General features: G+C 40.1%; 1 protein-coding gene across 1 annotated transcript in view; it reads right to left on the bottom strand.

Moving 5' to 3' along the window:
* The window catches only part of ALMS1 (ALMS1 centrosome and basal body associated protein), a 43,711-nt gene that overhangs the window by 16,430 nt on the left and 12,161 nt on the right, over positions 1-15,120 (bottom strand). Inside the window, exons 5-8 of the mRNA XM_086611802.1 lie at positions 11,474-13,232; positions 10,256-10,381; positions 8,345-8,515; positions 3,444-4,633 (exon numbers count right to left, since the gene is read on the bottom strand). Coding sequence (XP_086467928.1) covers positions 3,444-4,633; positions 8,345-8,515; positions 10,256-10,381; positions 11,474-13,232 — 3,246 coding nt within the window. The remainder of the gene's footprint in view (positions 1-3,443; positions 4,634-8,344; positions 8,516-10,255; positions 10,382-11,473; positions 13,233-15,120) is intronic.

The following is a 15,120-nucleotide window of genomic DNA, read 5'->3' as shown; positions in this document are numbered from 1 at the left end:
TACTGTTATTTAGATGTTTATCACAGGCTGACCAGTGTCTCTTATGACTGTGCCACACAACAGCCAGCCTTGACTCTACCCTCGTGCACCATGGCGCTTTCTGCATCCCATTCTAGTAAGAAGAATGCACAGTTTCTGTAGGCAAGAGCTTGCCTGTGATCGCATTCTGTACAGCGCTGAGCATCCTCCAATTTGTTTCTCCAGAGTTCCTGAGACAATGTGGCCTGTCAAGACAGACTTACAAAAACACTTTGCTTGAGGCAAGATCATTTGTTGGCTGTACTTTCATGTAAGACCGTAAAGTGTGAAATATTTCTGATTTGGAAAAAAGGGGAATAAACCCCTAAACTGAATCCTATATCCTATAATCCTTCTGCTCTGCTCTCTTGAGATCCCCCCTGCAGTACTGTGTTCAGCTCTGGGGCCTCCAAACCAAGAAGGAGATGGAGCTGTTGGAGCGGGTGCAGAGGAGGCCAAGGAGATGATTTGAGGGCTGGAGCACTTCTGCTATGGAGACAGGCTGAGAGAGTTGGGGCTGTTCAGCCTGGAGAACAGAAGGCTGCAGGGACACCTAGCAGCCTTCCAGTTCCTAAAGGGGCTACAAGAAAGCTGGAGAGGGGCTTTTGACAAGGGCATGTAGTGACAGGACACGGGGCAATGGCTTTAAACTGAAAGAGGGGAGATTTAGATTAGATGAAAGAAATTTTTTACATTGAGGGTGGTGAGGCACTGGAACAGGTTGCCCAGAGACGTTGTGGCTGCCCCATCCCTGGAAGTGTTCAAGGCCAGGTTGGATGAGGCGTTGAGCAACCTGGTGTAGTGGAAGGTGTCCCTGCCCATGGCAGGGGAGTTGGAACCAGATGAACTTTAAGGTCCCTTCCAACCCAAACCATTCTGTGATTCCTACCCTCTCAAATGAAAAGCCTTTAAAGGTTGCTGGGTTTGCTGAATGGACAAACTGTCTTGAAAGATTAACATGTTGCTTTGTAAATTCACACTGAACTCCGGTTCTGTACCATTGGCACAGAAGAGCAAAGTCCTTTCAAAACTTGGGAAGTTCTCTCACCTTGTGATCCTCATTACACAAAGTTCTCCAGGTGGAGAAAATTAAACTCAATAAAAAAAGAAATGGAAGACACATGGTAAGAGATTGGCTTAAGCAAAATACTAGTTTCACGTCTTCACCATTCACACAAAGAAATTCCAGCTGCAGGGATGTAAGCAGCACAACTCTTGTTACAACAAATTCACTTAAATTTGATGACACGTTATAACTTTACAGCCATTTAAAAAGGAACATACTCTGTAAGTGTAATGCATCTAGTCCACACGCTTTTTGGCTACATAAAATACAGAGAAGGTTAGTGCTTTATTAACAGCAATTAACTGCCAGTGCTTCCCCAGGCTTCAAATCCAACGGTGCGGCACAGACCAATCTCTGCAACTCTGCTGAATTTAATTTTTAATTATGAAACAGATTTTTTTTTTCTCCTTGATCAGAGCAATTAGTATCCTATTAGTAACTCATAACACTAGCCAGGATGGAAATGAACAGAAGCTTTTTTATTACCTTTTTATTGAACCTCTGCTATCACCACTTCAATGCAAAACATAATTTCATCTCCACATTAAAAGGAGGCAGTTTTTACTCTCATGCATACTGGCAAGAATTGGTTTCTAGTTTCATAAACCTATTTCAGCCCTAGTAGAGTGCACCAGACAGATGTAGTAGATATTTATCTTCTTTCAGAGAACAGAAGCAAATTTGAACATGTGCTCAGCAAAAGGGAAGACAGTACAAAGTAAAGGAAAAAAAAAACACCCAGACAACCCATTTACTGCATGGGTTATGCCTATCAGCCCGCAGAAATAAACACAAGCAGCCATTCAACACTGAGTATTGACATGCATATTCCTAGTTGGACTAGAATATTCAGCGTGGGGCTTTGGAAGCCCGTCAGCAGTTGAACAGCACAACCTTTCGCTTTGTACCTGCTACCAGCTGGCAGCTTGAAGAGTGCTTTAGAAATAACCCAAACTGGAATAGAGAAAAACCTTCTGGGATGGGTTCAGCGTCTAGAAATAAAAAAAGCTGTAACCAAGTTTTCTGGAACCAGGGCTGACAATAGGCTCTCTTAAAAAAACTGAGCTACAAAATGCAGCACTCTTCTGAGAGATTCACAGAATCACAGCATGTCAGGGATTGGAAGGGACCTCAAAGGATCATCTAGTCCAATCCCCCTGCCGGAGCAGGACCACCTAGATCAGATCACACAAGAACCCATCCACGCAGGTTTTGAACATCTCCAGAGAAGGAGACTCCACAACCTCTCTGGGCAGCCTGTTCCAGGGTTCTGTTACCCTTACTGGGAAGAAGTTTTTCCTCATGTTTAAGCGGAACCTCCTGTGTTCCAGCTTATATCCATTTCCCCTTGTCCTATCATCAGATGCCACTGAGAAGAGCCTGGCTCCATCCTCATGACAGTCACCCTTTACATATTTATAAACACGAATGAGGTCAAACATACAGACTGAGTTTGAGTTATTTCTATTAAAAAAAACAACTAACTCATTTCAATGAAATCTATTAGTAACGGTGACACTACCACTTTCCTCAGCTAATACAAAAAAAAAGAAATATTTCTCACTTGTTCCTGTACTTTTCAGCATTAATGTATATTACAGACCACTAAAATTACCTCTGTAATTTCTTACTATAATGACCAAACCCATGCTAAGGCCTCCTCTCAGGAAATTAATTTTCATTTCTCCTCCAAGAGGCAATGGCCAAATTCAACTGAAGTAATCAGAAAGATTTTACCCACTTTAAAATAGTTTACTCCAGACTTTTCACCTAGAATCCTTAGGACCAAGACCTGGTCTTTTAATAAGCCTAAACTTCCAAATACAGAAATTGAAGAAGCTTACAACCAACACTCAGCAAGACAAAAGAATTCCAACATTTGAAATAGACAAACAGTAAGGAAAATTCAAATAATAATTCCCATTTTTATGAAATTGGATTTATCGTTTCCCAGAGATATTCAGGTAGCAACATGCAGTCAAAAACCTACAACCTCAACTTACCACCACCGTCCTCAGGATTACTAAAGCACAGAACCTGCAGGTAACTAGAAATCAGATACAGCAGGATCTTGCTTCCCAAGACAAATAAAGGAAGAGGAAAAAAAACCCCACAAATAAGAACAAAGGGAAAGAAAGCACAATTGACGTTTTAAGACATTTTGATCTCATCCTTATTCCTGGAAAGGCAGGACACTTGTTTGAGCTCCTTCGATCAAAGACAGAAGTCTACCAAATAAACAACGCTCTCTGTGAAGTTTTAAACGATTCTCCAAATGACAAATTCTACTACTGTACAGGAGTTAAAGAGTTCCTGCAAGATTAGTTAAAATTGTCTTTTGGTCTAACTGACCACATACCTGGATCTCTTTCCTTTTCCTGTGTCTCTCAGAAGTAACCTTTGGGTATTCCACACCCACTGCTTTGCCACTTCCCTTGTCCCACTTTTCAGAGCGACTTTTCTGGTGGTCGATGGTGCAATAAAGCTGGGAGAGTCTTGGTGACACGCGCACTCTTTCATGCCCAAAAGCCCTGATCAGCCTAGCAGTATCGATGGTGGAAATGGAACTGCTCCCCTCAGTCAGAGTTGCAGTTTCCATCTCCGTTTGGCTCACCGTGTCTGATTCTGAGGTGGTGGAACTGATGGTGGTGCCATGATCTCTACTAAGCCTTGCCTCTGAGGAAGTGTCACTAGGAGTTTCCAAGCACTGCTGGTGCTCCGAAATTTTATTCATGTGGCAAATAGTGCTCTCTCCTGACCTATTTTTCCTGAGCTCAACAAGGCTATTTTTATCATGGATGATACGCGGTCTTTCTTCGACACATGTTGCATTAGGCTCTAAGGTACTTTCAGACACGCTCTCTTCTGGCAGTCTTATTTTCTTCTGTTCTTTCCCCTTTATTTTCTTTTCAGAAACATTCTTTTCAGATTTTGTTGGTATTAGTGTATGCTTAATGGGATTCTGAAGGACCCTGGCCAATCGATCGAGACGTTCCACAAGGGACAGCTCACCATTCCTCCTAAAATCATGGTGCTGGTGTTTCTTCTGGCACTCCAAAAACTTAATCCAGAGTTCATCTAAGCTACCACCGGAGTGGGTTCTCTGTCTTGGTGGGAGGTCTTTCTCCACGTTCTCATTAAAGCCAGTTGTTTGGCCACATGGATAATTTCTAGCTGCCTTTTGTTCTGCTTCTCTTCTGCCACGTTGAGGCAGCTCCTTCCCGGATGTTTCATTCCCCAAAGATGCACTAACATTTAGATCCGCGTTCTTGCTGTAATCTGCTTCTGCAGTGAGTGGAAAGAATTCAATTGCACCATCTTTTTTACGGCGAACAGAGAAAACACGTTGATGACCATGTGCTCTTTCCTGATTCTGCAAGACAGCCCTGGAGGAAGCTCTAGCATGTCCAGTTCCAGAACTGTTTTCTGAGAGGTCGCTGTTAGACAAGAAGTAGCTCTCACACATAGGCATCGGACGGTGACGGTAGAACCGTGCAGATTTGAAGACTGAATGAGTGGTTTTCACAGACTTAGAGTGATTTGTGCATTCTAGAAGAGAAGAAAACATTTTAATTTTTTGTTTCTTTACAGAGAAGCAGGTAGCAAACAGCAAATCATCAAACAGGCTGACTTTCATCCTAAAGCTTCCAATCACTTCAAAGGGTTAAAAAGCAGGAATCACTGTACCTGTTCCTGAAATGCAACAAACTTACATTTTTAAGTTTCAGCATTATTAAAAGTTCATAAATAATATCTTCTATCATTCGCAACACGAAATTCAAGAGAATATTACATCCAACGGAATCTGAAGGAGGGATCTAGTTACACCACAGGTAATTACTCTGACCAAAATTTGGACTGAGTCTTTATTTTGTATTTATGGAAACTCATGACAGGCAGCTGCTACTCATTTTGCCTCTTTTCAGGCAAATGCCCAGGGAGTACAAACGTCCCCTAAAGCCATGCCTGAACGTTATCTGGGAACAGCACTATATATAAGACAACCAATACCACTTTCTACATAGCTCCTAGAACCATCTCTGATGGCACACCAAGATCTAGCTCTGACACATTTTAGGTTGATGCAGCAGAGAAATCCCCCCGGAATACACTACTATCTGAAATTACAAAGGACTATGTGCAGAAATCCAACGATAAACTCAGTTGTAATAGACATACAGTAAGTATGCACACAGCATGTGCTAGCAGGAATATATTCCAAAATAATTTTAAAGCCATTTATAACATACTGTAAAAAAAAAAAATAAAAATCAGGTTTTAAAAAGTAAAACTGTGTTTCATGTTATGTTCTTTGTATAATGGACTGAATTATATAATGATCCATGAAGGCAGAAAGTAGAAATTATAGATGCTAGCACCAGAAGAATTTCCCAAGCCCCTATGCTTACGGCAAGATATTCCATGCCCCTGTAGCCAAGTATGTCATTTAAAGATGCCTTCTAGAGTAGTAACAGCTTTAATAGAAATAAAGAAGTCAACACAAAGAAAGAACAGTCCATTTACTAACGGTAACGCCAGTGACCAGGTAATGGGGAGCTGTCAGCAAATACGTATCAAGCTCCAACAATGGCAGGAATCACACTCATACTCATTTTTTTCTACCGTTCCAACATTCCTCCCAAGTTTGTTTTTTTTTCCAGTGTTTTTGTTGTTTTGTTTGAAATTGAAACGAGAACAGAACTGGAAATCAGGTCTTCCTTTCTTCATTTGAGCAAGCTTGGCCACTGATTCAGCAGAAGGGTAGCAAGTCCCACAACCAAGCTTTCTCCCTACCCCTGGAGGAAAATACCTGCCTACCTCCTCAAGAATCACCAGCTAGGTTTATATTAAACCTCCACTCCACTTGGGAAAAAGTGATGCAAGATAAGCTCAGGAGGGGTTACGATTGTGTGAATTCTTACTGTTAATGCTGCCTTATAAGTCTTTTACTTCTCTTTAGGCGCCTGCTTTCCTTACGTTTTATACATCTCTTCCTTTCCCAACACAGAGGCACTTCAGTGTAATGTCAAGATCATGAATAGCATAGTCAGACCTAGTCTCACTAACTCTGAAATTGGGGGAATTGGTCTTTCCATACCAGGTCAATGTTTATATATTCATGTAAGAGGACTTTTCCACATCCTCTTGACAAATGTGTTCAGGCTTGGGAATACTGTGCAGAATTTTTGCTATTTCTGTACTTTTAAAAAGTTACCAACAAAATGGAAGGAATGCAAACAGACAAAAAATGAAAACAAGTTTATATAGGGAAACTTTTTTTAAAAAAAACACATAACTTGCATAATTTTAAGCTCTAGACAAGTTCTGTGGGTAGAGGTAATCTTTTATTAGACCATCTAAATATATAGTTGAAGAAGTCAGAGAAGATTTTAAGACATGCAAGTCTCTTCAGAAAGCTTGCCTAAATTTCCAACTGTGTTGGCTGGTTTAATGAAAGATTATTTCTACTTAAGTTCTTTTCTTGCCTGTGTCTTTAGACCATCACAGCTACAGAAAAATACTATTAGATAATTTCATATTAACACTTGTGTTCCCCTTCCATTTTTATCCAAGCTATTCAGAGAGACAGATATCCACTGATCTCTGCTCCAACAGGATATTTTGTTTGTTACTGCAGGTTCTTGTTTGGAGAGCTCACTTCTATACGCACACTCTTTCTTCAGCTCTGCTGCCATGACCCAGCATTATTCTTCCGAGCTACTCGCAGTGAAAGAAGAAAAGCATTTTTTTATCTTACTCCACTTGTTTCCGTATCCTTGCATTTTATAAACGCTCATAGAGAATTATTTCTTTCATTAGAAAAACCAGGTTAAGAGAACATCATTTTCACTGTTGCACTAATGAACTATTGGTCCTATGTACACTCACCAAAAAAAAAAGTAAAATGAATTTGAAATGATTCATTATTTTATCTTATCTTCTGGAAATAAAAGTTATCTCCAATTAAAATAATTAGAAGGAATCCCTATCAATACATCAGCACAGCTCTGTGGGGTGACCTTATCCCAGGCATACTGAGCTGCCTGCTTAAAAAGGACAACCACCATCACACTGATGTACTCCATAAAAATCTGTTTCATTAAATGTCTTCATATAACAAGTTTACACGATACTAAGAAAAATAAACGGGCTCCCAAAAACCCTATATATGGGACTGCCTAGAAGAGAGCAGGAACTCTCTAACTCAGAATCCATTATGCTGTTCACGTGCTTTAGGTCCCATTCCTCATTAACAGCTACAATTATATTACCTCCTTGCACTTTGCTCGCTTTTAGTTTAATACAGTACATGTTGCAAAATACTGTACTGTGCAATAAACACCTTCCCTGAGGAACGAGTAGCTGTATTTAGAAGAGATGGCAACCACTCACCAATTTTCTGTTTACAGGTACTTCTGTCCAGGAACAAGATGCAACTCTCAAACACAACAAAAATCCTCATCCCTACTCAGACTCGAGGAAGTTCATTAGCCACTCAAAAATCACAGAATGAGGGTTTGTACAAAAAAAGTGTTCATCAGGACTAATTTTAGCTACTGTCATAAGATACAGTGTCAAAATCATCAGTCAGCACAGCATAATTTCATTTTGTCAGCATTCTCAACAAATAAAGTCTTAAAATAGGCTACTATAGTAGTAAACCCTGACCTTCATCCCTCAGGAGTACCATCCAACAAGGCTAATGGAGGGGAGGGAGAAGGAGACGTCAGCCAAATCAAATTAAAATTCAGTTAAATACCAACATTACAAAGATACTTTACATGACATCAGCATGTTTGTGGGTAGGAACACAACTCCAAGCCAATATACAGAGCCATCCCACCTGCTTTTATCTACCAGGAAATTTCTGTCATTTTCTACATGGGCATCCTTTGCACTTGACAAATTTTAGAGTGCCTTAAAAAACAAAAAAAAAACCACACAAAAACCACCACAGAAAACACCACAAACAACAACAAAATCCAAACTCCACCCAACCCCCCAAAAAAATCTTACAAAGGCTCCAGTAAGCACTGGGGCTGCTGGAATGCTAGCAAATACTAAAGTCCAAGTATTTGGGCAGTCGGGGAGAAGCAGAAATATGGGGAAGAGAAAAATGAGTCAAACTCAGCACCTTCGGGCAGACCATCAGCAATATTACAAGACCAGAAATCACAGATTCTGAAATGCAATTCTTTTGCTCTACTTTCTTTCCGGCGTATGAAAACACAAGTAAAATTAAACACACAATTTAACTACCTGGGGAAGCTTCCAGTGGTATTGTTTGCTCCTCAGCCCAGGCTCGCTTGGGCTTGGCCCTCTTACTGGAGATTCCTTCTTTATGCATGACAGCTGTACTGTCTGGAGGATTATCATCCCTTAAACTAAGCGCGTTTGCCGGAAACCTTGGAGGAGGAGCATCATTTGACCCTGCAGAGAAAGAGAGCAACAATTATGAGTAAAAAGAGGAAGCAGGAAAAATAGATACAGAAATTTCACAGGACAATATAAAAAAAAAAAGCCCATGATCCAAATATTAGTACCAGTTTATTCACCTACCAACAATCAGGATCCCTATGGAGCTGTTCTAGTGACTAATACAGCAGCAGTAGGGATTGTGCCACATTGTTTTCCATGATTCTTGGTGACAAGGTTCTTCCCTGAGAGGCAGATACATTTTACTTACTCTACTAATGAGCAGAGAAGACGACAATAAAATAAGCATTAGAGGAGCCTGCTAGGAAGCCAGACACAAGGCTTGGAATGTCCAGACTCTCTCCTGCTCACATTAAAATTCCAGACATTTTCACTGACTGATGTAAATATCTATTTTCTCGGCTCAGAATAGCAATGGAGAAAAACTAGAAGACTAGAGTAGGTCAGTAAAATCTCTACACAAGACAACATCAGCAGAGCTCTCTTACTATCATATCATGGTCTCCTAACATTAGAAACCTAAAATGGCCCTTAACTGATTTACCATCCTTGTCAACACCACCTGGTCACATTCAGCAGACTTACTCAACTCCATTTCCTTCAGCTACTACTCATGAGCGAAGAATCCTAGCTGCACCAGGGATTTTAAAAAACAAAATTGACTTTTTATTCTGCTGTACATTTCCCAGAATCTTGCACTGCCTCATATGCATACTGAATTTTTATATCTAGCATCATAGTTTCTGCAAAACAACAGACTCGCATCACATTTGTTTCTCTTGTTTTGACCATATTACAACAGACAGACTGGAAAAAGGTAATGAGCAGAGACAGGCATAAACAATTAAAAGTACAAATTGTGGCTATGAGGACTAACCTGTGCACTTACTGTCATTGGTGTACACCCTACTCCCCTGGGGCACATCTGTCAGGAACTGGACATCTCTGTATTATTAGTTTTGTCTACAAATAACTTTGGATGTCAAAAAGCTCTGACTGATAACAACCTGCAAATAAGACCTATAAAGCTTCAGTGATGCGTTCCTTACGTATAGGAGAGAACCGAAAAATAACAGCAGGCAAAGCAAAAGAAGTTGACGGATCACAGAGCATCCTTTCCTCCGGTAAATGAGAAGTGTTTTTTACTGGGAGATGGGAGGATGTGGATATATTTTAAACCACAGTTACGAGTTACATTGTTTACAGAAAAGCTTTCTACACTGGAATTTCCTAACAGGGAGAAAAACTCAGTACTGAGAAAGCTGTTATCTGAAATGCATGTTGTATTATGCTGATATTTCAGAATGCACGCATAACCAAATGAATAAAAAAAGGGGGAGAATGTACATAAATAAAGGAACTAAAAAGAATGAGAACTGACAGAGATATGAACAAGTCCAACCTGAAGAGTTACTCCTAAAGGATAGTAAAGAATTATCAAGCTGTAAAACATTCAGCCTCGTTGCTTTCCACTGCCAGATTGGAATACTAACATCCCTTTCATCAAAGGAATTTAAACCGTAGCCTTCAGTCAGGACTCGTACATCTTTGTGTTATAAAATGGTATGAACATGAACAAAGCCATTTTTCTGTTAAAATCAACGCACTTACTCTGAACTGGCAGGACAGAAGAATTCTGAGCTCGACTGAGACAATTCTGCATATGAAATAGATATAATTTTGATCCATGAACTACAACCATCATTTGGCATTTGGAAGACCTACGATACGTACCTGAGTGAGAGCTCTCAACACCAGTTTCTGACTCAACTGGAGAAATTTTGGATCCTGCCTTTAGGTAAGGAACGTAATACATCCCAGTACTTCCAGAAGGCTTGTACGGCAGCAATATGGGCTGATCTGTGGGGACAGAAGGCAAAGCAATTAACAGAAGTCAGGCTTTAATCCTTTAACATAACTTAAAACAAAGCAATAGATAGGACCGAAGGACACTGCTGAAGATGTTCACTGTGGTTAATCTGGAGAAATAGCACATGCTTTAGGAAAATGAATTGCGATTGTTAATTATTTAATTCATACTCACCCAATGGTTAGAGGGTTGACTGTTATCTAGCTAGAAAAAATAGCTTACTTACCTATTCAATATTAAACTTGTGACTAGGGTGACAAACACTGACTTAAAAAAAACCAAAAACAAACCAACTCACATACCCATATACTCCCAGTTCATCTATGTTTAAAGAAATAATTTTAAATGAGCACGGATACCTGTCTCTCAAGTCAATAAAAAGTGCGCTGTCACAACAGAACTCCAGCAATTTTTGGACCAGCACATGAGCTTTTACTATTAAAGTGTTGATCTGATAGCTGAAATATTTTTTGTACTCTGATATAACAAAAGAAACTGTTCTCTCAACTCATACTATTTTAAACACCTTGAGAATAGAGATACAAAGCCTGGAGCCCAAGAAAAATCATGAAAACTACACAAGTCTGCACACATCAGTAGTATAAAACACCACTGTGGGAAACCACTGCACAACATCCACATTCTTCTGTCAACAGATTTTAAAAGCTCTGCAGCTCTGCACGTTTTTCTATTTTATTCTGTTGAAAATAGCCACGTGCATATTTTCCTCTTTGTGTACTACCCTGACTAGAGAGTAAATCAGTAATCAGATATATTTTTTGATAAACTCTAAGCAGTGAACCAAATCAAACCATCTAGAAACAAATGTCAGAAAATGTTCTTATACCCAACAAACTCAGTTCCAGACAAACCCGAACTGAGCTACAACTCTACACATCTCCCTACTGACAAGACTGCAGAGCCCAAGTTTAAGGCTTGAGATTTTCCTATATAAGCAACTATAAAAATCAAAATTACGTCAAGAATACTACTTCCACAAAAAAGCTGGGTTTGTTTTTGGTTTTTCTCGAACTTGAATAGATGAGAGTCTACATATACATATAATACACTAATTTGCTCACCACCCTGCCTCAGGAAAGAGGAAATCTTAAGAGATGAAGCTGTATTGTTGGGAAGTTCATGTGCTTTCTGGAGAGACAACTGGTGGACGGCATTTTCACCGTCTTGTGAATTAACATAAATTTCTGCTGAAAAGGTGGTTTTTTCAGGACTTTCTGTTGTTATCTGAGTGGTAGCATCAGAAGTACTTTTCCCAGTTTTTGCAGGAACTATAGAGTTGAAGGTATTCTCCAGATTACATCCCCCTGAACCCAGAACAGTGAGTTGTGGTCTCTCACTGCTTTGCAGAGGCAGCTCTTGTGCTGCTCTGCTTGTAAGAGAGGAAAGCACTAGGCAGGGATCTGCTGAAGACACTGGCATTGGGAAAGACGAAGATCTTTGATCTTCTGGAATAAGGTCAGCAGCTGATAATTTAGAACCAGTTTCTATTAAAGTTTCTGGAGTTTTTAAAGACACTGGTTGAGTACTAACTTCAGCTTTATCCCATGATCTCATCTGATTTTCAGTATTTGCGTCACTATGCAGCTCTGAGTTATTGCACGTTGAGGAAAGAGTTATGTGGACACAAGACAGTACTTTCTTAGTTGGTGATGAAAGAGATCCAGATGTGGTGGATAAAACCTCATCCGTAGATGAAGGGTGAGACGTACTGATTTGGTCTCTCGCAGACTCTTTCTGTACGAGAAGTACTTCATCAGAAGGACTTTTCTTCTCTTCTTCCAACAATTTATCATGGCCCTTCAGCAAATCAGTTTGTACGGCTGGATTTGAACCTTCTAAGCTCTCATACAATTGGATGTGGCCAGGTGGGCTGCCTTTGTCCTGCTGGTAAGAGCTTATAGAGTGGGGTTCATTCAATCTATTCGTTCCTTGACTGAATCTTGTATCGCTGTCAATCTCCACGAGTCTGGCACTATGCCTGCTCAATTCAGTCACATCTTGAAGCAGAACATCAGAATTTGTTGCACTAAGGGTCTGTCTTTTATCAGCATGGATGCTCACAGAATCTTGATCTGACGAACAGTCTGTTTCTTGATAAGCTCCAACTCTGTTACTGTCAGCAGAGACATGATGAAACCTGTCTTTCTCAGCAGTAAAAGAAATCTCATTAGACACTGAGCCAGCAAGCATTGGACTTGAAGCAGGACAGGTCTTAGATCTTTCCCAGTGTTGTTTTCCACGCCTTTGTTCCTCGGTGCCAGCAAAGTCAACCTCCAAAGGCATTATCCCATCAAGACCATCTCTAGTAAGACTACAGCTGAGCGCCACAGAAGCCAACGGTGACTGCAAACGTTTCCGGGATGAAAAGGTGATAGAAGTAATTTGCTTAGCCATATCCTCAGAGCACTTTTCCATTGACTGCTTCTCCTGAGCTGGTAACAGGGCTTCTGTTTGTAAATCGGAAGCAGCTGCAGACCTTACTGCATAGGTGTTCCATTCCTTCTGCAGTGGTGGATGAAGCTCAACAACAGCATCGGAATGACCAGTTGCAACTGTTAGATGTTGGTTGCAGGTAGGTGTTTGAACAGTACTCAAAGTTTTAAACTGCGTGTCCTTCAGCAGGCAACAATCAGAAGCATCAGCTCTGTGTAGTGGCACGGCATGTCGTAAGCTTGAGTCTACGAGCTCCTCAGTCCTGACAGCTTGTGTTTGTTTGTCAGTTTGAAATCTTTTGTCACTTGGAGCTTTGAAACGCTCCATGTCCTGTTCCCCATCATGGCTATACTCAGAAGCAGGTTCCAAACTGCATCTCCACGAATCCTGAAAAGCACAGAAGAATTCACATAGGCTACGTGGACAACTTCCTGTCCTTGCCAAAATCTGGACTGCAGAATTAAAAAAAAAATTAGTGCTGTCAATAATCAAGAGTCTGTCATCATGAATGAGCACATGCTTTCTCTGGAACTCATCTGTTAATTAGGCTAATTAAAAATTCATCATATTTTAAATGCCAGCAAATTAGCTAACATGGTTTTGATACTACAACGAAGAGCAGCAGTGACATCTGTAACAGAAACCTTCAGTTTTGTGAACTATAAAGTTGTAATTCTGTTACTTACGCTGACTAAGTTGTAAATACCTCTCAACATCACTCCACTCACTGCAAAACAAGAATAAAACTTTCTTCCTTTCTATCAGTTGGCTCCATACACAGCTGGACATTTATCATAAACCCAGTTCATAACGTACTGGGAAAAATTACTGTCTTTTGATTAATATGTATTCACTAAATTCAGAGAGATTTAGGGAGACAAACACATCTCACTAAAGCTTTGTGATTTCAGTGATAATTTTATTAATTTAAAAAGATAGCCAATTAGCTACACAAAATCACAGAACCACTTAGGCTGGAAGAGACCTCTGGAAGTCTCTAGTCTGACCTCTCCCTCGAAGCAGGGCTAACTTCAACATTGGAACAGGTTGCTCAGGGCCTTGTCCCATCAAGTTCCAAAAATCTCCAAGGATGGAGATCTTGTGATCCGTAAATTACTGGTGAAAGGCATCCCTTCACAGCTCCACGGAAAAACAAAACAAGACAGAAACCCACATTTACTTCCAGTTGTAAGTACTCAAACCTTAACCAAGTATGTAACGTTAAGTTCTGGTGACCTCCAAGAAACCAGGTAGTAGGTACACACTGATACTCTTCTGGTTTGGACCAGAGTCCAGACAAACCCCAGGCTATCAAAGCACGACATTGCGTGACATTTTAGGGTCTGCATCTGACATTTTGCTATGCCACAACTATCATTACAGGAAATAGAACTTGATGTAAAAGTTTTTCCCTTGCATGGGAGTTGTTTGACTCTAGTGTTTATGAAACAGAACTAAAATGGAAGGAGCTCAGTTACATGGGAACAAGCAAGAAGAAAAAAAAAAGGGCATGAGAAAATATTTAATTAGAAAAGCTTTAATTTTCCATAATTGATATTCCTCTTTTCCCCTAAAACAAGTATACCAATTTCCCTCTCAGACAAGAGCTGTAATAAATCTTTTCTTATTTTATGGCCACCGCCCACTGCTGACAATAATTAAAAAATGACTGAAAATAATCAGAACTTTGATGTGCTGTTTAAGGTAAATGAAAACTTGCAAAAACTTTCCAGTTCTGAGGGGCAGATCATTTTCATTCCCCCATCAAAACAGGTATGTTTGCCTCAAATACAATTTTTTTGTTTGGAAAGCTGGTGACAATGCTTCAAAAAAGGGAACATATTCTTAGCAACTGAGAAGACACTAATCCCACCAAAACCAAGGAAGTGCACTGTCAGGGCTCTTTGTTCGTAAAATCTTGTTAAAAATAAGTTACATTTACACCTTTGTCTGACCATGCACATTGTCCCACATCTGTTAAACCCACCAATATCAGAGCCACTATATTTAGGATTCTGCTATTTGACTAATGTATTAGGGCATCTCTGGCATGTATTTTACAAAACAATATGAAACATCATGTCCTAAATTACCTGCCCGGGGTCATTTAGGAAATTGAAACTAATAATTTACTTTAGTACTAACTTCCGTCCTCGTTTCTTTGCCTGATTTTACTAACCATTCCCATTTTCAGCATGCTTTCCAGTCCTCATTGCTTCTTCTCCTGTATCTCAAGCCTCATTCCACCATCGAAAAAAAGGTCCCAACGGCAACA

Source organism: Tauraco erythrolophus, chromosome 5 (assembly GCF_009769465.1).
Source record: "Tauraco erythrolophus isolate bTauEry1 chromosome 5, bTauEry1.pri, whole genome shotgun sequence".
NCBI classification, from domain to species: Eukaryota; Metazoa; Chordata; class Aves; order Musophagiformes; family Musophagidae; genus Tauraco; species Tauraco erythrolophus.
Note: the sequence above shows the minus strand (reverse complement) of the source record. Positions and strands in the feature narration are given on the sequence as shown.